The 22,919-nt window shown below is 45.3% G+C and overlaps 1 protein-coding gene across 2 annotated transcripts in view; it reads right to left on the bottom strand.

The window, feature by feature from the left end:
• Positions 1–22,919, bottom strand: part of ift172 (intraflagellar transport 172) — a 179,456-nt gene that overhangs the window by 37,135 nt on the left and 119,402 nt on the right. For both annotated transcript variants that reach the window (XM_085996985.1, XM_085996986.1), the window contains 9 exons: positions 19,059–19,201; positions 17,016–17,109; positions 16,237–16,301; positions 15,975–16,155; positions 15,339–15,448; positions 12,409–12,538; positions 8,690–8,788; positions 4,192–4,301; positions 1,258–1,321 (listed from right to left, as the gene is read on the bottom strand). In XM_085996985.1, the coding sequence (XP_085853111.1) occupies positions 1,258–1,321; positions 4,192–4,301; positions 8,690–8,788; positions 12,409–12,538; positions 15,339–15,448; positions 15,975–16,155; positions 16,237–16,301; positions 17,016–17,109; positions 19,059–19,201 (996 nt within the window). The remainder of the gene's footprint in view (positions 1–1,257; positions 1,322–4,191; positions 4,302–8,689; positions 8,789–12,408; positions 12,539–15,338; positions 15,449–15,974; positions 16,156–16,236; positions 16,302–17,015; positions 17,110–19,058; positions 19,202–22,919) is intronic.

The raw sequence follows: 22,919 nt of genomic DNA, 5'->3' as shown, positions 1-22,919 counted from the left end.
GTGGCCCATCGGGACCTCGCGGCGTACGCCAGGTACAGTGCTGCGCGACCCTGGGACTCGGGCCCGACTCCGGCCGCAATACCCCTCGCACCGCCGCCCCGGGACCTACTACGGCGTCGGTGTCCCGGAATCGATCAGGACCCCCACCCCCGGGACCTGTTGCGGCAGCGGACCTCCGCGATCGGGCCGCCAGCTGCTTCTTCTGTGGCCAGGCGAGACATCAAAGGGCCCACTGCCCTGCAAGGAACGCGACCTGCTCCGGCTGCAAAAAGAAAGGCCACTTCGTAAACGCCTGCAGGGGGAAAGCCACAGACGCCAGCAGTGCCTCATGTGAGTTGTGGGGGTGGCCATCTTTGATCAAGGCCACAGATGCCAGCATTGCATCATGTGAGTCGTGGGGGCGGCCATCTTCTCCGCCATTTTGTCCAACTTCGTGGGGATCCGCGTCATGGGCGCCGCCATTTTGTTCGCCGCACTCGGCCGCCGTTTTGTCTCCAGACCCGACCACCGCCTCACCTGCAGACTACAGCAGCTCACTCAGCCATACACTGGCCTCCGTCACGCTTGACCAAGCTCTCCCGCATCATCTGTCCAAGTCCATGATGGACATCGAAGTAAACGGCCACGCCACGACCTGCCTGTTCGACAGCGGAAGCACGGAGAGTTTTATTCACCCAGACACGGTGAGCTGCTACTCCCTCACTGTCCGGCCAACGCGCCATCGGATCTCGATGGCGGCGAAGTCCCATTCAACAGACATCAGCGGCTACTGTGTGGTGACCCTGTCGGTTAGGTGCACGGAATATAAAAACTTTAAACTTCTCGTCCTGCCCCAGCTCTGCGCTGCCGTCCTACTAGGGCTGGATTTCCAAAGCCACCTTCAAAGTGTCACTTTGGCTTACGGTGGATCCCTCCCCCCACTCACAGTCTGCAACCAGCAAAATTTAAACCGCCCGCCGCGTACCACCTGCGGCCTCTCCACCCTCAAAGTCCCGCCCCCCTCTCGGGCCTGGTCCTTTCGAGTGTATAGCCGGACAGACAAATGGAAGGAACTGCTTTATATATATATAGATAGATATATTTTGAAATCTCTTCAAGAACATTTTTTTTAAACTTCTTTCTCAAAAAATGAAAAATTAAAACTCCAGTTTTAACCTCCAAAGCAAATATTGCTCAAGTAAATATGCATAAAATAAATATATGCAGAATGTATAATAATCATGTCAATTTACTACACAAATCAAATGAAATTCTTACTGAATCCACTTTGCCTTGATTTTTCAAATATTCCTTATAGCGTTGATCAACGTAGTCTTCGTATCTGGATAAAATAACGAAGAGAGCAAGAAAGAAAGCACTCGCATTTAAATAGCACCTTTCACATCCTCAGGATGTCCCAAAGCTCTTCACAGCTAATTAATTACCTTTGAAGTGTCGTCACTGTTGTTTTGTATACAAATGCAGCAGCGAATTTACACGCAGCACAGTCCCATCAATTGCAAATGAGATAAGGAGCAGAAAATTGGTTTTGGTGGTATTGGTTGAGGGATCAATTTTGACCAGAACACTGAGAACTCCCATGGGATCTCTTACATCCACATGAATGGGTAGATGGGGCTTCAATTTAACATCTCATCTGAAAAACACCACTTCTGAATGCAGTGTCCCTCAGTACTGCACTCTAGATTACGAGCCTAAATTTGCGGTCGGAGGCTTCCCACAGGGAAATGCCTCCGATCCGCACATAAAATCCGCGCCTACCTGGTGCCTCGGGACCCTCGGAAACCTGCGCTCCTGGGCCTCTACGCGTACACATGCGTAGAAGCCCACGTATTCCAGGGGTGCAGGCGGTTCACAAGTGCCATCCCAACCAATGAAAGAAGGGGATCCCCATTCATGCTTATGGGGATTCCGTACAGCATGAATGGGATCATATAAAAAACACATTTACATACCAAATACATTTTTTAAATTACATATATAAAATACCATTTAATTAAGCATTTAAAACAATTTTTTTTGAAAAATAAATGTAAATGTTTTAAAGGGGCTAAAAATAACTTACTTATTTTACAGGTGTTTTTATGTTTAAATAATTAAAAAATATATATTTTTATATTCATTTAAGCTCATACGCTGGTAAAAGCTGCTTTTAGGATCCCCTTCTTTCATTGGTTGGGCTGGCCCACGTGATCCCAGGGGCACTTGCGAAACGCCTGCACCCCTGGGATACGTGAGCCTCTACGCATGTGTACGCGTAGAGGCTTTTACCAGGCGTAAGGATTTCACGGGCATTCACAGACAGTAGCCACCTGCAAATGCCCTTTTCCCAGGGATGCATTGGATCTGTCAAGAGGATTCATGACAGATCGCAAGTTCCGGGTTTTCGCGCATGTGCTTCGCGCGCAAAAACCCGGAACTTGCGGGGGCCTTACGCACCCGTAGGCCCCAGAAAATATGGGCCTATGTGTTCAAATCCTGGAGTGGAGCTTGCACCCATATCCTTCTGACTCAGAGGCAATAGTTGTACTACTGAGCCAAAGTGACATTTTAGCAGTAAAATTTATGTAGTCAGTAATTTGCTTGCATTATTTGGCTACTATAAGCATTAACAAAGTATAATCATCCTTTCATTTTTGTAAGATTTACTATTTGAGTTGAATTTAGTGTTGCCCTTCTATGCAGCAATACAGAAATATATTAAAGTTAGAGTTGTTGCATTAAAAAGTAAAAATTTGAAGTATACACAAAATGGCCTAGAAATTCACTATAGCCCCGTTTGGGGCGCCAGCCTCGCCAGGGCGCAAAAAGTAGCGCTCCAGACGCAGTCGCGGCCACCCGCCGGAACTTCAGCTGGAGCGCCCCAGAGGGAGGCGCGGCACTACTGGAGGCGCCCTGCATCCCTCTTGGGGCGCTGCAACTGAATATCGCTGCGCAACGTGCCGCAGCGCCACACGCTGCGGCACATCGTGCTGCGGTACTGCAGGCCTTCCTCCCCTTCTTAAAGGGGAGGGGCCTTGTGCAGCACAATCTGGGGCCCAGCTGGGCTCCCGAAGATCGCAAGTGCCGGCAAAAGAGCCCAGCACCGAGGAGAAGTGCCGGGCTCTTGGAACGTAGTCGGCACTCTGCGGGGGGGGGGCTCAAGAGGCCGGGGGTGGCGGCACGGAGAGGTGCTGGCAGGCGGCCAGCAACAAAAATGGCCACCCCGCACCTCTCCTTTAATTAGCGCCTCTACCGCCGCAGGTAGGCCCCCCTGAACCGGTCGCACATAGCGCCCGGCGTTAAAGGGGGGGGGGGCGCATCTAAATATCGCGATCGGGGCATCAGCTTGGCGCTGCGCACACCGATGATGTCATCGGTAGCGGCGCAGCGCTAACGGCTAGCGCCGCCATTAGCATCCCGCTGAATTTAGCGGGAGGCGTGGCCAGTGGTTTCCGACCCACTTAGCACCCTCTTAAGGCGCAGCCCACTGAATTTCTAGGCCAATGTGTTTTTCTTTCAGTTTTATAGCATATGATGTATGGAAAGTAATACGCTGGTAACAATTGCAGAGAAAAGAACACACTATTTTGTAAGTTCTTGCCCAATTTGAACATACAAGACTTCACTAAGATAAACAACAGTGGTCATGGAAAACCAACTGACAGAAGTACAAGGCCATAGGAAGAAATGGAGAATATGATTCAGAATAATTAAGTGTGCTAATTGTTGATCTGAATTATGATCAAACATCTTCATAAACAAACTCAAAAAGCTCAAACAATGTCATCCTTCCATGTGGGTATCACAGATCAACTATATGGAGTGTGGTTATCTGCGTGTCTCCCCAACATCTTCTACTGGTTGAAAAAAGTACTAACTATCAGATGCAAAATTCAATAAATCTGGTACCTCAAACTCCACATTATATAAATTAATGTAAAAAACATTTTTTATAACACTTTTCCACCTACTTAAGTCTTTCTTATTGGGATGGCTGTGGACTAAAGTATTTAGTGGATGTAATCTTATCTCTGAGCTCAGATAACTAATAAACGAATTAAACTTTGCTTTCATGGGAAAGACTTCTAATTATTCATAGTCAATGGACAGAAAATCTAAGCAATGGTTTATTTCATTATAACTGAATCTCTTGACGAAATTATTGTCGTGTGATCACTCTAGTGTACTCATTGTGCCGAAAGTCGTTACCTGGGATCAAGCTCCTTTGCCACACGCTTGGCTTTGTTCCATTCTTCCCCTCCTATGAAACAGTCGATGGCTTCTTTAATAAGATCCATATTAAGGTACAATTCAGCTGCCTGGAAAATCACAGCATAATACAAAATAATTAAATAATAATAAAGACTACTGACTGAAAAATGGTTCATTATAAGTTAGTCAATATAACACAGCATATTGTAGAGGATACCACAGAGCTCCCAGTGTGATATCACATTTAAAAAGAGTTGAACCAACTACATAAAATACAAGTGATAAAACTACAAATGTGTTATGTTTGATTAGGTTCACAAGTTATTTAAATGTGATATTGAACTGGTAGCTATGTGGTATTATATTTATTCCAGTTTTTAAACCTTAAAACGTTGTTATAGTTAAAGGAAGATGAAATAAATGCCGGATCTACTTTTTTTAAATACACAGAAAAATAGATGGTAGAATAAACAGCAAATGGGTTGGGTGTGTAAATATTTCAGAAGATGCAGTTTTTGCCTCAAAATCTTTCACATACAGTTAAACCTATAAATTAGGGACACCCAAGGGATTTGCATCAGGTGTCCCTTATTTGCAGGTGTCCTTATTTTTAAAAGTCACTGTATGTACAGTAAACTGGATGAACCAAATATCCCAGGACTGGCTGTATCTCCTGCAGCGTCCCTTCTTTTTTTCATCCTCACCTGAGATCGTGCCTAATTCTGGAGCCCTGCCAGCAGGATGCGATTTCAGTTCATTTTCTGTGTGTTGGGTTTCCTAGTTAATTGCCATCTCAGGGTCCTTTTCCATTAAAGGAGGGATGTCCTGATCCTAGGATCTGCTACACTGGCTGTCTGCACAGGCAAGGTGGCCGCTGCTGTAGGACCGGAGTGCCTGGCAGATCCCAGCCAAATTGGGCGGGGAAATAATGTCCTGCAGACCTCTGTCCAGGACCCCCACCCACCATGTGCTGCAGTTGCTAATGTTTGAAGTGCTGGGGGGTGGGTAGGGGGCTGTGAGTAGCTCCCCATCACCTGACATACTGGTGGAGTAGGGCTGCCAACTCTGGTTGGAGGTCACCCAAGAGCAGGGAAAAGGGGAAACCGAGGAAAAGGGAAACCATTCTTTTAATCTCCCTCCCCAAGCCTCTAGTCTCCATCTCTGCCATCCAAGCCCCATTCAGCAACCGACCCCCCCCCCCCCCCCCCAGCGCTCCCGCCCCCAGGCGTGATTTCAGGCTTCCCTCCTGCGATTTCAGGGCCCCCCCCATTCCCTCTCCCACCCCGACCGGCAGTTCCCCGCTTTTGTGCATTGAAGATTTCTTTACCCAGCATCCATAGCAGCAGAGAAACCCCTCTATCCCCGTGATAGAGCTGTGCAAGCATTCAATACCAGAGATACAGCAGTTTCTCTGCCACTGTGCATGCTGGGTAAAGAGAGCTCCAGTATACAAAGCCCGTTTTTTTCACCCGCTGCCACCATGCACTGACCTGCGTGTCTGGTGTTTTAAGTTATAAACGGACTTGGTGCATTCGAGGCTGTCCATAGTTCATAATTTGTAAGTGTCTGTGGCTTCAAGGGGCAGTTTGTATCTATTACAATGTAAGTTATTTGGAACTGTCAGTAAGTTTTTTGCAGGCGTCTGTTTGTACAGGTTTCATTGTATTTAATTATTTCTATATTGTTTGAATGTAGTTGATAGTTTATTGATTTTTAATTTTTTTTGATTGAAATTTCATTCCGGAGGACTCTAGAGGATAACAGTAGTGTGAAACATGGTCATGCTTTGCAGCTAATGTGAAAGGCACCTCCAAAATGGTATCACCACATTACTTGCTAGAGGCCAGTCTTTTTATAAATATGATGATCAAAACAGGCCAACACAGTAAAAATCAGTCAGTATATTTTATAAAATGTCATGCTTAATGTTGTACAATTACAGGGGATTAAAGGATTTGGTTGTATAGATCATAAATTCATACACATTTTATGACATGCTTACTTGATTTGTGATTTGTCAAAGAGATTTTACATATGACTTGACTTTTAAGTGTGATTTTACACTGTAAACCCAACAGCTCTTCTGAATGTATTGGAAGCCGTTCCTATGATCAAAGTGATTTAAAGAATAGGAAAAAAATGCTTTGAAAGTTGTTCTTGCTTGTATGTAATTCAGTGGCTAAGAGGTGTTCTACTGATTTTAAAAGGGAAACATTTTGATAGTTATGGTTAAAGTTTTTCTTTTAGTTAGAATGGTGCCATACATGTTGGAACAAAATAAAAGTTACTTCTGTGACCAATCATTTAATTCTACAAATGGTAAAGTTCCCAGATCATAATGTACAGTATTAACTTTCTATTTTCATATTTGCAGCTAAAGGAATACAACAGGGTAATTCTTCAGAATTGTCACATGAATTTCCTTAACTACACCATCAATTACATGGTAAATCCTTTTTTTAAAAATTGGTGGACTGTCAATTGTACCCAACATTTTTCATTAACCCTCCACTTATAAGAAGGCCAGGGCACTGAGGGATGATGAAAGTGCCGAGTCAAATGCTGCTCACATCTCTCCCCGATCATGTTCTGCCCATTTCCCTTTTAAAATCAGCAGAACACCTCTTATCCATTGAATTACACACAAGCAAGAACAACTTTCAAAGTGCTCTTTCTATTTAAAATGTCACTTTGATCATAATTTTTCAACTCTTAAAGCTGACATTGCTTTGATTTAGTGCTAGGTCTGCTGGATCAGAATTTATAATGCTCCAATTAATAATCTAATGAAGTATTTTCTTAAATTACCATTCTTGCATAGAATCAAATTCAGACAGAACAGTAGCTGTTGTGGTCTGAGCTAAATGCTATGAATGAAGTTTCACAACAGGCTTATAAGGATGCTCAAAGTAGGATAAGATAAGAACATAAGAAATAGGAGCAGGGGTAGGCCATTTGGCCCTTTGAGCCTGCTCCTCCATTCAATAAGATCATGGCTGATCTTCCACCTCAACTCCACTTTCCTGCACTAGCCCCATATCCCTTGATTCCCTTAATATCCAAAAATCTATCGATCTCTGTCTTAAATATACTCAACGACTGAGCCTCCACAGCCCTCTGGAGTAGAGAATTGCAAAGATTCACCACCCTCTGAGTGAAGAAATTTCTCCTCATCTCAGTCTTAAATGGCCGACCCCTTATTCTGAGACCCCTGGTTCTAGACTCCCCAGCCAGGGGAAACATCCTCCCTGCATCTACCCTGTCAAGCCCTGTAAGAAATTTGTATGTTTCAATGAGATCACCTCTCATTCTTCTAAACTCTAGAGAATATAGGCCTAGTCTACTCAATCTCTCCTCATAGGACAATCCCCCCATCCCAGGAACCAGTCTGGTGAACCTTCGTTGCACTCCCTCTATGGCAAGTATATCCTTCCTTAGGTAAGGAGACCAACACTGTACACAATACTCCAGGTGTGGTCTCACCAGGGCCCTATATAATTGCAGTAAGACATACGGTCCAGATTTTTCTTTCTTTAATGTGAGATACTCCGTGGTACTCTGCTTTGTGCCAAAACTAAAAATTGACAAAACAAATCAGAGTTAAAGGAGAAGGAAAACCCATGAAAGTACTTTCAAAGCAAAGCACCTATCTCCAACTGACAAAAAGTGAATGAGAGCATTTTAGGTGCAGTAGTCCTCATTTTGTAAGTTGTCCCATACATACCATTGGTAAGGAAAGATGTGCAATTAGGAAATCAGAGGGACATTTGTTTCTCAAATCTTGTCCATACTGGCAAGGTTTCTATTTATTCATTCTCGGTATGTGGGCATTGCTGGCAAGGCCGGCATTTATTGCCCATCCCTCGTTGCCCCTCAGAAGATGGTGGTGGACCTACTTGAGCAGATTGATACAACTGAGTGGCTTGCTAGGCCAAGAGGGCAGTTAAGAGTCAACCATGTTGGTGTGGGACCGGAGTCAGACTGGGATCAGACGGCAGGTTTTCTTCCCTAAAGGACATTAATGAACCAGTTGGACTTTTAATGACAATCTAACAGTTTCAAGGTCAAGTTTACTGGTACCAGCTTTTTAAAACGGAGTTCAAACTCGCAAACTGCTATGGTGGGATTTGAACTCATACTCTCTGGATTATTAGTCCAGGCCCCTGGATTACTAGTCCAGTATCATAACCACTACACTACCATACCAATGAAGGTTTACTTACAATGGAAATAAAAAAAGAAAATGCCGGAGAAATATAGCAGGTCCATCAGCATCTGAAAGAGAAAAGAGATTACCATTTCAGGTGGAGATCCTTTGTCAGTCCTAATGAAGGATCTCCATCCAAAATATTAACCTATCTTTTCTCCTTCAGACATTGACGGCCTGCCATGTATTCCAAGCATTTTCTGCTTTTATTTAAAGATTACTTATGGTATATTTACTTTCACAAATATAACAGAACCAAAACAATTTAGATTAATCGTAAATCCATACCGCACTGTATTTCTGTATTTGAATCAGCCGAGGACCAACTGTCTGAATCACATCAAGAGTTTTTTCCTGGTTTAAGAATTTGATGGACAATTCAGCAGCCTGGAATACAAAGAAGCCATTAATACAAGGAATATTTGCACGAGAGCCCTTGTAAAAAAAAAAAAAAAAAAATTAGGTTGCAAAAAAAGTCAGGCACAGATGTATTTAAATTTAGTAAAGTCTGCAAATAAGAAAGAACTATAAAATATTTTGCTACATAGATAATAGCCAGGCAAGAAATTCAGGCAGATGAATTACATTAAAAACTGAAAAGTAAAAAAATAGATAATCCAAAAAAGCAAAAAAATTGTAAATGCTGGAAAGCTGAAACAAAATAGAAAAAGTTGGAAACAGAGAGCAGGTCAATCAGCACCTGCGGAGAAAAATCATGCTACATAGAACTCTAATGAAACATTACAGGAGAGAAATTTATTATAACCCTGTTTAGGGGCGGTAACTTTTGAAAGCTGGGAGGCTTAGCATCAGGCACTAATGAGTCCCAGCTTTCACAAAATTGGGTTTGGGCTCCAAGAAGGAAGTGGCGCACTAAATCAAGCGTTCCACTTCCTTCCTGGAACACTAAAGGATGCAGGCGGGGCGTGTAGTGTCCGTGTGTAGATAAAGACACTGAAGACAGGAGTTGGTTCATAGGTATTTACTAAGCAAGTCTTTGGAGGGGGGAGGGGGGGGGGGGGTGGGTTCTAAAGGATATACACAATACACAGGCTTATATAGCCCAAGTGGCAATTACCGGCATTACGCACACCTGGGGCTCTTAAAGGCACATACACCACAATTCCTCCCCTTCTAGCTAACTAGTACATCATATTTTAAGTAATTATTAATTACATGTTATATGCAAAATAATATACATTGCTGTATTAATTAATTATAAGTTAGTCTCTCAGGAGGCTTCCTGACTCGGTCCGGATAACGCCTCGGGGATGTAGTAGTTTCTGGTGGTGTAGTAGGTTCTTCTGGCAAGGCTGATTCGGCTTGAAGGCCAGTGACGGGTTCATCGGGTTCCAGTATCACCGGATCGGAGGTAGATATGGGTATCTCTACTTCATCGTTAGACGTATAGCGTGGTGGTGTAGGTTGTCCCTTTTCAGATGACTTGATGATTTGGTCAGCGTGGCGCCTTATTATGCTTTCTCCGATGTCCACGGTATACATCAGTGGTCCTAGTCGTGTGCAGATAGTTCCAGGCTGCCATTTCTCGGTACGGTAGTCCTGGGCCAAAACCGGTTGGCCTATCTGGAAGGCCCTAGTTGGCCTTTCATTCATGCCCTGAAACTGCCGGTTCTCCACGTCCCTTCGGATGTTGGGCTTGACCAAATCCAGCCGGCATCTTAGGTTTCTATTGTAGAACATCATGGCGGGAGTTTGGTTTGTAACCATATGTGTTGCATTCCTATATGCAAATAAGAAGTTATCCACCTTGTGCTGAAGTTTTATGTCTTCATTACCCATGGCCTTTATGGCCTTCTTAAAGGTCTGGACAAACCTTTCAGCCAATCCATTGGTGGCGAGATGGTATGGGGCGGACGTGTATTGCTTTACCCCATTGTTCTTTAAGAACTTTCTGAATTCTTCGGACACAAATTGCGGTCCATTATCAGAACATATCTGTTCCGGCAGCCCATTCCTGGCAAATATGGTCCTTAATACTGTGATGGTTTTTTCCGTGGTGGTGGAGGACATCTTTATTACCTCCGGCCACTTGGAGTGTGCATCAACTGCGATTAAGAACATTGAGTCCATAAATGGACCAGCAAAGTCGATGTGCACCCTTTGCCAGGGAGATGAGGGCCACTCCCATGGATGTAGAGGGGCCTGTGGCGGAGCATTTTGGACCTTCTGGCATCCTAGGCAGCTCTTGGTCATGTCTTCGATGTCTCCATCGATACCTGGCCACCATACAAACGCCCTAGCTAGGTTCTTCATTTTCACTCCACCCAGATGCCCCTCGTGAAGCTCCTTTAGCACTTTATCCTGGAGTTTGGGTGGAATCACCACTCTGGATCCACACATCAAGGTTCCTCGGCACACTGACAGCTGTTCTCTTCTTTGCGAGAATGCTGGCAACAGTGGTTCGCCATGTGCTGGCCATCCCTTCATTGTTAAATCGTAGACCCGTGAGAGAGTAGGGTCATTTCTCGTCTCCCTTTCAATGGCAGAATTTGTCACCGGTAGACATTCCACTATGGTAGAGTGGAATATCTCTACTGGGTCTACTGTAGGTGCCTCTTCTATCGTTGGCAACGGCAGGCGCGATAAACCGTCAGCATTCCCATGCTGTTTTGACCCTTTGTATTCAATGTTGTATTGGTGTGCCCCTAGAAAAAGGGACCACCTCTGTAGGCTTTGTGCCGTCATAATGGGGACACCTTTCTTAGGGTTGAATATGGAGATGAGGGGTTGATGGTCAGTCAGCAAGGTAAATTTTTGTCCGTGTAGGTAATGGTTGAATTTCTTCACCGGTAGTGGTGCAGTGCTGTACAATGGGCCGTGCAGCGCTGCCGCGTTGCAAGGCTCCTTCCTTCCCTTAAAGGGAAGGCCCATTGCTGCAGGCTCTGCATTGGGACCAGTTAGTTGGTCCCCGACGGCAGCCGCGATCCAGCTCGATCAGCCCCATGCACACCAGCAGAGTGCCGGGCTGATCGATCGTGACCCAGGACAAGTAAAAAAAATTGAGCAAAACCATTTCAGAAATTTTGTACTTACCTCGGTAACCTCCCCTTTAACTTTCGCTCCCGAAGCGCCCGGCCTCCCGATCAACGCCTCCTGCAGTTGTCGGTGTAATCGCCGGGCGATGCTGCAGGGGGTGGAACCGAAGTTCGTCTCCAGGGCGCTACCGGGGCGACGCACACGGCAATGTCGTCACAATCTCCGTGCGAAGGAGATCGTGGCGCGAAGTCTTACCGCCGCCGCAAACCTCTCACTGAATTTCGCGGGAGTTCTTCATCTCACTGCGCCCGGGCGGTAAGTCGCTAGCGCCCCATTATCGCCCCCCGGAGGCAATAATGGGAGGCACTAAGGAGGCTAATTTCTAGCCCTAGAAATTTAAATGGAGTTTAAACTATTCCGTTACCACCTCCATTGCTGAGTCCTTTCCTTTCAGATGAAATAATCAACCTTGACACACAGATTCAATGGGTTATGCTTGTCAATTTCAGTCATTTAGCTTTTGTGACAACTACACTTAACAGTGTGTGGTGTTACACGTCTTTAATATACCACTTACATTTAAACATTTAAAGCACTGTCACAATGTCGCTTGTGCAAAGGATAAAGATAATTTTCTGGGGTAGAAGTTGTTTTCTGGTGGCCAGACAAACTACTCATTCATCAAAATGAATAATCCACCAAAAAGAATGCAGTCATCTGATTGTGTATAAGTTTTCTGCACTTCCTGGATGTATTTGAAAATTTAGTAAAAGTCTCAAAACCAATGATATTGATTCCTTTTATCGTGTACATACTGAAGTTCATTCAATGAACAGCAATGTAGCCATCTACCACTGTGAAGATTTCTCCATGGGAGATACTTGTAGCCAACTAGAGTTTTGGCATCTAGTAGCCTAGAGAATATTTTGGTAGCCAAGGACTATTGGCTTTGCTTCAACCAAGAGTTGTTCCTCTTCCTGTGAAAGCAACACTTGAAGCACATATTTTACCTTCATCCAGCACTTCTCCATCACAGCCAGGTTATTCGTCTCTTTGACTTTAAGGTAACATTCCACGGCCCTGACATATTCTCCTGATTGCTCCCATTCTCTGGCCTGTTCAACTATTCCTTCTACTCCCCTGTGAAACACAATTATGAAATCAATAGAAGTTAAATCAACAAAATATAAAATATGTTGATGCCTAAATAAACAGCCAAGTGCTGTTGTAGGGAATGATAGTTGTTGATACACTGTAATTATATAATATAGGTATGAATAAAACCAACACATTTATAATTTTGTATAACACATTAACAATTATATGTCATCCTATTTTCTGTTCATCATAAAAATTGATTGTCAGCAAGTCCAATGACTGAACTATATAAGCGAAGACATACGGATATTGAAGAACAATAGCTGTATGGATGATGCTTCATTTTATGAAATATGCATGCTCCTAAGAAACCTGCAAAGTCTACAAAAGGTGCAATTTTGATCAGGAACTTAATCACAGAAATTCTCTCTCAAATGCTAAAGACTGCAGATGCTCTTCGAATTCTAGAGGCAGTTATTTTTATACTTTTGATAAATTTTGTAACACCTTATTTATGTTGAACACCCTGTAAGCAACTCAGGAAACCACCTGCTGAATAATCTCCAGGTTGTGCCAAACTAGTCACCTGCGAGCATAGGATCACTGGCAAAGGCTTCCTTGACTGTTTGGCAATGATCTGTAACTTGGTGCTCATAGGATTCATCTTGAATATAGCTAGTGAACTGTGAGAACGGAATGAGATATTATGAATATTTTTTATTTTCAATTATTCTACCATTTAATCATTAACAAATCAAATCAAATCAAAATCAAATCAACTTTTATTGTCACTGTTAGTGCACAAGTGCAGTACAACGAAATGTAGGCTTGCGGCTCCCGAGAGTGTACATTTGGATTAACATAAACATAACCATAATAAAGTGCATTGGCAGATGTGCAGGCTTTAGAGTTTATTTGTGGAGTTCAGTAGGATGACAGCCCTGGGAAAGAAGCTGTTCCTAAATCTGGTCGTACGGGTGCGAATGCATCTGTAGCGTCTCCCAGATGGCAGGAGGGCAAACAGACTGTGGCTGGGGTGGGTAGGGTCTTTGATGATGGACCGTGACCTCCGTAGACAGCGTTTCTGGTATATGTGCTCTATGGTCGGTAGCCGGGTGCCGGTAATGCGTTGGGCAGTTTTGACTACCCGCTGCAGGGCTTTCTGGTCATAGTAGCTACAGCTGCCATACCATACTGTGATACAGTTTGTCAGGATGCTCTCTATTGTGCAGCGGTAAAAGTTAGAGAGGATCAGGGGTGACAGGTTACATCCCTTCAGCTTAAAGTGATAGAAAAATCAGATGGAGAGTCAAATGAGAGGGGGAGGTGGAGAAAAATATCAGCTTGTGGGTCTCCCATGGCTGCTCTCACATGCATCTTAGTTACACTTCAGAGTAGCATTAGCAAAGGCCTTCAAGCAAGGTCACCATCAATTCTCTCAGCAGCAGATGGTGGTAAAACTGGCAGAAAAAGTTATAGTATTAATTTTTTCCCTAACAAATATGTTTTAGTCTATAGCAAACAAACATAAATACCACTTTATATAACCTTCCTCCCAAAGCTAGAATAAATATATAGGGGTCGATTTTGCCGAACCTGTCGGGAAGAAGGCGGGACTTCCCCTTTTGGGTTTCTGACCCGCCTACTTCGGCGTCCGGCCAATCCGCGCGATTTTCCCTTGATTGACCTTGTTAAGCCCGCCCAGCGGGCTCAGCAGGCCAATTAAGGGCCACCCGGCAACAGGTGACGTCACAGACTGCAATTTCATCTGTCAAGATTTCTGACAGATGAAATATCAGTGTCTCACAGCTGTTTGAAGCTGTGAAACACTGACAGTCTGATTTCTAAGCTGAGTCTTTCTACGCAGACTCAGTTAGAAATCTCAGCAGCACTAAAAGCTGCAGGCTGTCACTTTTGACAGATCGCAGCCGTTCAGCTTTAAGTTCCGGCTGACTCATGCGCTCCCGACGCCTACAGGAAGAAAGGCTGTTAAGGTAAGTAAAGGTAGGTAAAAGTTCTTTACACACTTTAGACACACCAAACACACTTACCTTTACACTCATGCACCCATCACTCACCTGAGCGCCGACATCGCGACCCCTCCAACTCATTCAACCTGACGGCCCGCCGCTCCAACCTGGCGTGGTTTGGAGCCGTCGGGAAACCCACACGAAACCCCTCAAAATGGGGATTAGGCTAAAAACTGCCTGTTAACTACCTGTTAACAGGCAGTTAATTGGCACTAATCCCTTCCCGCCTGGTTTCGGTGGGTCCCAGTGCGGGGCGGGTACCCGCCGCCCCTGAAACTTACGTGGGGCGGGGTTTTGGGCAGGATGGTGGCGGGACCCCCAAAGTCGGGATTTTTCCCCCCCACATGCCTGAAACCCCGCCTGACGGCTCCCTGAAAATCTAGCCCATAGTGTTTATTTTTACAGCCATGTAATTGGTAATACAGGAAACTTTCTGGTATCCGGCACTGGCGGGACCGAGCTGTTGCCGTTCCATCAAAACTGCCGGAGAAACCAGCGCTAATGTTAAAACGTACGGAGCTTCTGAGCTCCGTGTGAAGCAACAAACCCTGTTGCTTAGCAACAGCTTCAAAACAGTCGGCGTAGCTTGCAAGCGTCTCTGTAGCTAAGCAACAGCTTCAGCTAGACCTTGCAGAGCCACGACTGGAGAAAAAAAGCAACGAGAAGTAAAAAAAACTTATCTGAACCGACTCCTGAATTTTGCCGGTGGATAGAGCTTTCCGGACATTTAACCTCTGGTTAAACGAAAGTTTCCTATAATCTTTATAATTACAAATACAAGCATTTCCACTTTATACAGGTAATTTGCTCACTTTGTTCCTTTCTTAATTGCTTCCTGTTCATATTCCTCCTGGAGTTGCTCCAGCTTGTTAGGGATATATTCTTTACAAATTCTAATTGCATCACTCCACATTCCAACTTCCTGTAACAAGGAATTCCAATTAAAAATGGCTTTAACACATTAAAAGCACAATTCCCTGAAATTTCTGCGTGGGGTAATCCTAATCGTCCACTATAACTTCGGTGGAAGATCAGCGGAAACCCCAGAGAAGCGGCATAAATAGCCACTTATAATGGGTCTCCGCTGAAGTTATTGTGGGAGATTGGACAGCCCCTCCGTGGAAGCTCTACCTCAACATTTTCATTTTTACTTGTTTTTGGTTAAATAAGACATGTCCTGCTATTTGCTGGATTAACTTAGGTAAACCTTTGTGTCAATTCTTTGATTTCACATAGAGGAAAAATATACTGCTTACATTTTTCAATATCAATCACTATTTTAAATTTTAGAAGTCATAAGTTAAGCGAAGAATATTTACATATGAAACAAATCATCCTTTACCAATGGAACATGCAAGGTTACCTCTGTCATGAGCTATTGGCATCTCCAGCTAAATTTCAGTATAATCTTCAATGACAAAATAAAGATAACAAAAAATGATTCTGACCTTGTAATATTTGACAACCAATTCTGGTCTTTGAGCCCTCAGAAGGAAAGCCTCAGCCTTTTGATATTCTTTCTGGTCAAAGGCAAAGCGTGCCTGGCCAACCAGGACGTCAGCTACACTGTCCGAGTCATGAGCCTCTGCCACCCTCTGGGCTGCATCCCAATCCTGGTTATGTACATACCTTTCAAAAGTAAACTGAATGGTAAGCTACACAAACTATAAGTATCAATTTATGCAGTTATCTACCAAAAGAAAGACTCACATGAGGACAGCCTCCTTAGACTTTCCAGCTTTAATAAATTCGACTTCCGCCTCTTGAAATTTACCCTACAATCGTGAAACATGATAAATTTAGCAATGAGAAATGAGCAGAAATAAACATTACCGTTTTTCCTTCAGGAAGATGCCTGCATTTGTCATTGTTTAATTTCTTAAACTGAATTGTTTCCATCTATCTGTATCAGATTTGCAGCTATTTCTGAAATTGTTGATTGATAAGTGATGCTCTATAGATAGACAAGGAAATGCCACACCTACTTGTTTCCTTCCTACTAAATTTCTTTCCTGTGTTTTCAATTTTTTTCCCATAAAATTGTTTTCTGATGGTACATTATCAAAAGTTTAAGAAAAGCATCAATAATTTGCAAGTTAATAGCACCATAATTCTGGGCACTTGCATTTGGATTTAACCCAGAAATAAAACTAGAAATGCTATTTTCCTCTCACCAACAGATAATAAGTTAAAAGTGCATTAATCATAGACAATCCATGGCCAGAAAGTATGCATCCACAGAAACCATGAAAAAGTTAGTAATTAGCATAATCCAAAAATATTTTTGGACGCAGTTATCTCTTGGCTGTATTTTAGTTGCTAGAAATGACAATACTTTACTTCAGCCATCTGATTTATAGCATTAGATCAAGTTGTATTATACCATATCACCAAGTTGACAAATACACAAACACAATTAAAAATGGGATCCACCTGTGCTAGTTGAACTGCAATTAGTTGAACATCCACACAGAAAAGTAACCATTTACCTCATCTTCCAGATACATGGCATATTTGAGATGGATATCTGGGATTTTATTTTTCATAGACAACCGCGACAGTTCAAAAGCAAAGTCGAAAGAGCTGAAAGAGAATTGTACCATAGCATAAGTAATTATTGCGTGTGTACTTACATGGTTTCTTGATTATCTAAAAAAAACTATTAATTGTAATGGATACATTTTAATCTGAAAATCCAAATGCAGTAAATGTCCTCCAGACCGTCCACCTTTTCAAAAATATTTTCAGCAAACTTATGATATTATTCCACATAAAGTCCATGAATTCCTTTATAGGTTTTCCTTAAACTTATAATCTATTGATTGATCTACTTCTACCCATAACATTCTGTTTGATCTGCAAATCACTAGCATTCAATATGATACTGAATGTTTGATCAGCTATCGCACCCAAAGCTTTTTTCTTGTTCCACTTCATTTAATAATATAGTCTTCATTGGTTAATTACATTTTATATTATAATTTTTTTTTAAATTGTAGGTCATAAACTATTCATCTACCATATCACTAAGGCTCCGGCTCTTCAATGGTATCTGTCTCCTCATACTTGCCTGTACAGCAAAGATATTTTACTTTCAACATTATCACTGAAATCATTAATAAGTAAATTTAACAGCAAGGGATCTAGTACAAGTCTTGGCAGACTTTCTAAGCACATCAGTTTTTTGTGAGCATTCAGGAGTGTTACCAAATGAATAGAGAGAAGGCATTTAATTGGGCTGAGTTTTGGTATCACAGAATTTTACAGCACAGAAGGAGGTAATTCTGCCCGTCATGTCTGTGCTAGCTCTCTGAAAGAGCTATCCACTTAATCCCATTTCTCACCCTTTCTGTATACCCTTTGAATATTTTTTCAAATATTTATCCACTTCCTTTTTAAAAGCTATTATGGATTTTGCTTTCACCGCTATTTCTGGTAAGGCATTCTATGCCCTAATAACCCTTTGCATAAAAAAAATGCTTCTAACCTCTCCCTTTGTTTTTGCTGATGATCTTAAATTTATGGCCTCTAGTTACCAATTCATCTATTTACCTTATCAAAATCTCATCATTTTGAACAGCTTTATTGGATCTCCTCTTAAGCTTCTTTGTCCTAATAAAAATAATCCCAATTCGCTAGTCTCACCTCATAACTAAAGCCTCTCACCCCTGGCATCCGAGTCAATTTCTTCTGCACCGTCTCCATTGCCCCAATATTCCGCCTAAAGTTAAGCACCCAAAACTGGACATAATATTCTAACCGCGCTCTAACCAATAATTTGTACAGGTTTAGCATTGTTGCTTTGCTTTTGTACTCAGTGCCTACATTTATAAAACAGAGAATCCCATATTTTTTTTACACTTGTCTTCCCACTTTTAAAAGTTTATGTATGTGAACTCTAACTCGCTCTGCTCCTTTTAAAGTTTTGCCATTTAGTGTATATTTCTTCTCCTTATTCTTCCTCTCAAAATGTATTACCTCACATTTCTCCACATTAAATTTCATCTGACATCCATCCCATTCTCCCAGCATAGCATTACTTGGTTCTCATTCTCCCTCTCCCAACCAAACACCAACTCAAAGACATACACCCAGGAGGCATTAGAAATTGAGTCAGAGGGCATGACACAGGGTGATGCACCAAGCTGTGAATGAGCAGGAGGAGCTGCAGTGGAAAATTAGGGGTCAACAGTTCTTGAGCAGAGGGTCGAGAGTTGTCTTCCCTCAGGGAAAGAGCCTTGGGACCTAGATCGCATCGGTCCTGCTTTTAAAAGGAGGATGTGGTGAAGAATGGACAGGTTGCCTGAGTGAGCTGTGAGTGAAAATGGGTTTACCAATTATCAAAATATGATCACTTTGCTCCAATGTTTCAGGATTTTGCTCATATAAAGTTGGGTGTGCCCATGCCGGTTAAGTAGGTTATCTATTCTGTCAGCCAGGGGATAGCGCATAACACAGAAAGGAAAGAGGGAAATTCATATAAATTAATATGAAATTATTTTAAATTGCCACTTGCGTTAAGTATATCTCACCAGTTATCAGCTGCATAGTCAATTGCTGTTTCCAGAAGACCAAACTTATTCAGCAACTTAACTGCAGACTCTCCTCCCAGACTCTTGGCCCATAAGTAGGCCACCTGTTTATGGGCATTTGCACCCCCATGGGCTTTAGAAACCTGTAAGAAATACAAGGTAGCTTTCTTAAATTCAAGCCTTTCCAATTACAACTACAAAAATTATAATAAAAATAATAGATGTAACTGTTTATGTAGCATTTGCTTTGATACATTAATGCAATAAAACAAATGCAGTATCAATTTTTTTGTGTATGCAATACCATTTTGACCTACTTCTATGTGTCCACCACTACTTCCATGTGACCTTTTTTAACTATCTGTTTTGTTAAATGCCCAGCAGAACATGTAATGCATCTGCTGCACAATTGGCTTCTCAATCTTGCCACCTGTTCAATCAGCTTCCAATCAATACATTTGATTACACCATACCTGCTTAAAATAAAATATCAAATTGCCTACCTTGGATATCCTTCAATTTTGAATGAAGATTGACCACATACAAACAGGAATTGTTGCTTTCTCATACAGGAAAATAATTTAGGAACACCAGGTGGAGATTTTTCATTTTGGTGCTTCTAACACAGTGGGATGCATCTCAGAAAATTGTGCACCCCAGGCAGTGATTTTCTGTCCATTAATTTTAATGAAGAGAAAAGCATGGGCTAGGGTGCATAATTTCCCAATATGTGCTCTCGGTTAGTGCCAAAACAAAACATCTCCTCTACCATCCCTTTAAAAACGTCTGAATTTTTGTAGGTCTTCTCGCTTGTGCCCATCATATTTTGACTCCATGTAAGAGCAAGAGCACGGAGGCATACACACTAAAGAACTCTAAATTAACACCTGATCACAATGAGAAATAAAGGCAGTCCTGAAGTACGTGGCCAGGAGGAAAAAGAAGTGAATATAACCAACTAAAGAATCCATTACAGCATGCTGGAGGCAAAGTCACATAAATAGTTCATCTTCTGTGGTTGTGCATGTGGGTACTAACTGTAGTTTTTAGGTTAAGTGGAGTTAGAGGCCAGGAGGCGGTGAGGGATAAGGTAGAACTGGGATAGAGATAGAGGGAAGGATAAGGTAGAGTAGTGTTAAAAGGGGTAGTCTGGGTGAGGGAAAAGTAGAGCAGAGTTAGAGGCCCGGAGGAAGAGTGGAGCATAATAACAGGCCAGAGGAGTTAGAGGCCAGTGAGAAGGGGGATGAAAATCAGAGGGCACTACAGCGGGAGAAGAGAGGATGGGCTGAAAGTGGGTGAGAACAAAGAGGGGCAGGGAAGGGGAAGGATAGAGAGGGGAAGATGGAGGAGCAGGAAGGAAAGGAGAGGGAAAGAAGACAGAAGAACTGGAGAAAGGGGGTGGGGAAAGGTGCAACTGGAGGGGGAAAGGAGGATGGGAGTGGGGAGAGAAGAAAAGAGTCAGGGAAAGGAGAGATCACGGACAGGGAGGAGAGTGTAGGGGAGAGAGGGCAAGGGGGGATAGGAGAGGGGAAAGAAAAAAAACAAGGGGGAATAAGGAGGTTAGTAAAGGGGCAAGGCGAGAGGAGAATGTTCCAGCTGAATAAGCATTACTGGCAAATTTATTTTTACATTAAAATCTTTATTATTTAAAAATATATAAATATATATTGGATATAAAAAAACACAAGGGTTTATTTATATAAATTACTAGCTGGAGTGCCCGGCGGTGCCAAGGGTTTTTTGAGGGCATGTTGTTGTTGGAAGAGAGAAAGAGGGAAAGAGAGAGGGGGAAGGAGAGAAAGAGAAAGGGGTAAGGAGAGATAGAGAGAGGGGGAAGGAGAGAGAGAGGGAAAGAGAGAGAGAGGGGGAAGGAGAGAGAGAGAGAGAGAGAGGGGGAAGGAGAGAGAGAGAGAGAGAGAGGGGGAAGGAGAGAGAGAGAGAGGGAAGGAGAGAGAGAGAGAGGAGGAGGAGAGGGGGAGGGAGAGAGAGAGGGGGAGGAGAGAGAGGGGGGGAGGAGAGAGAGGGGGAGGAGAGAGAGGGGGAGGAGAGAGAGGGGGGGAGGAGAGAGAGGGGGGGAGGAGAGAGAGGGGGGAGGAGAGAGAGGGGGGGAGAGAGAGGGGGGGAGGAGAGAGGGGGGGGAGGAGAGAGGGGGGGAGGAGAGGGGGGGGGAGGAGAGAGGGGGGGAGGAGAGGGGGGGGAGGAGAGAGGGGGGGGAGGAGAGAGGGGGGGGAGGAGAGAGAGGGGGGAGGAGAGAGACGGGGGAGGAGAGAGACGGGGGAGGAGAGAGACGGGGGAGGAGAGGGGGGGGAGGAGAGGGGGGGGAGGAGAGAGAGAGGGGGGAGGAGAGAGGGGGGAGAGGAGGGGGGGAGGAGAGAGAGAGAGAGAGAGGGGGGGAGGAGAGAGAGAGGGGGGGGAGGAGAGAGAGAGGGGGGGAGGAGAGAGAGGGGGGGGAGGAGAGAGAGAGGGGGGGAGGAGAGAGAGAGGGGGGGAGGAGAGAGAGAGGGGGGAGGAGAGAGAGAGGGGGAGGAGAGAGAGAGAGAGAGAGGGGGGGAGGAGAGAGAGAGGGGGAGGAGAGAGAGAGAGAGAGAGGGGGGGAGGAGAGAGAGAGAGGGGGGGAGGAGAGAGAGAGGGGGGGAGGAGAGAGAGAGGGGGGAGGAGAGAGAGACGGGGGAGGAGAGAGAGAGGGGGGAGGAGAGAGAGAGGGGGGAGGAGAGAGAGGGGGGGAGGAGAGAGAGGGGGGGAGGAGAGGGGGGGAGGAGAGAGGGGGGGAGGAGAGAGAGGGGGGGAGGAGAGAGAGGGGGGGGGGGGGGAGGAGAGAGAGGGGGGAGGAGAGAGAGGGGGGGAGGAGAGGGGGGGGAGAGAGAGGGGGGGGGAGGAGAGAGAGAGGGGGGGGAGGGGAGAGGGGGGGGGAGGAGAGAGAGGGGGGGAGGAGGGAGAGGAGGGGGGGAGGAGAGAGGGGGGTGGAGTGAGGGGGGGAGGAGGGGGGAGGAGAGGGGGGGGAGGAGAGAGGGGGGGGAGGAGAGAGGGGGGAGGTGAGAGGGGGGGAGGGGGGAGGAGAGGGGGGGAGGAGAGGGGGGGGAGGAGAGGGGGGGGAGGAGAGGGGGGGAGGGGGAGAGGGGGAGGGGAGAGAGGGGGGGGAGGAGAGTGGGGGGAGGAGGGGGAGGAGGGGGGGGTGAGAGGGGGGGAGGAGGGGGGTGAGGAGGGGGGGGAGGAGAGAGGGGGGGAGGTGGGAGGGGGGGGGAGGAGAGTGGGGGGGGGGAGAGAGAGGGGTGGGAGAGGAGGGGGGGAGGGTGAGAGAGGGGGGGGGAGGAGTGAGGGGGGTGGTGAGAGAGAGGGGGGGGAGGGTGGAGAGGGGGGGAGGAGAGAGAGGGGGGGAGGAGAGGGGGGGGGGTGAGGGGGGGAGGAGAGAGGGGGGGAGGAGAGAGAGGGGGGGAGAGAGAGGGGGGGGAGGAGTGAGGGGGGGGGAGTGGGGGGAGGAGAGAGGGGGGGAGGAGAGAGAGGGGGGGAGGAGAGAGAGGGGGGAGGAGAGAGAGGGGGGGAGGGGAGGGGGGTGAGGAGAGGGGGGGGGAGGAGAGAGGGGGGAGGAGAGAGGGGGGGAGGAGTGGGGGTGGAGGTGTGGGGGGGAGGAGAGTTGGGGTGGAGGGAGGGGTAGGTGAGTGAGGGGGGGTGGAGAGGGGGGGGTGGAGAGAGAGAGGGGGGGAGGAGAGAGAGGGGGGGGGAGGAGAGAGAGAGGGGGGGAGGAGAGAGAGAGGGGGAGGAGAGAGGGGGAGGAGAGAGAGAGGAGGGGGGGGAGAGAGAGAGAGGGGGAGGAGAGGAGGAGGAGAGAGAGAGGGGGGGAGGAGAGAGAGAGGGGGGAGGAGG

The sequence above is a fragment of the Somniosus microcephalus genome, chromosome 9 (assembly GCF_052327205.1).
Source record: "Somniosus microcephalus isolate GS21.2 chromosome 9, FLI_Smic_1.0, whole genome shotgun sequence".
NCBI lineage: Eukaryota > Metazoa > Chordata > Chondrichthyes > Squaliformes > Somniosidae > Somniosus > Somniosus microcephalus.
This window is presented reverse-complemented; position numbering and strand designations above follow the sequence as displayed.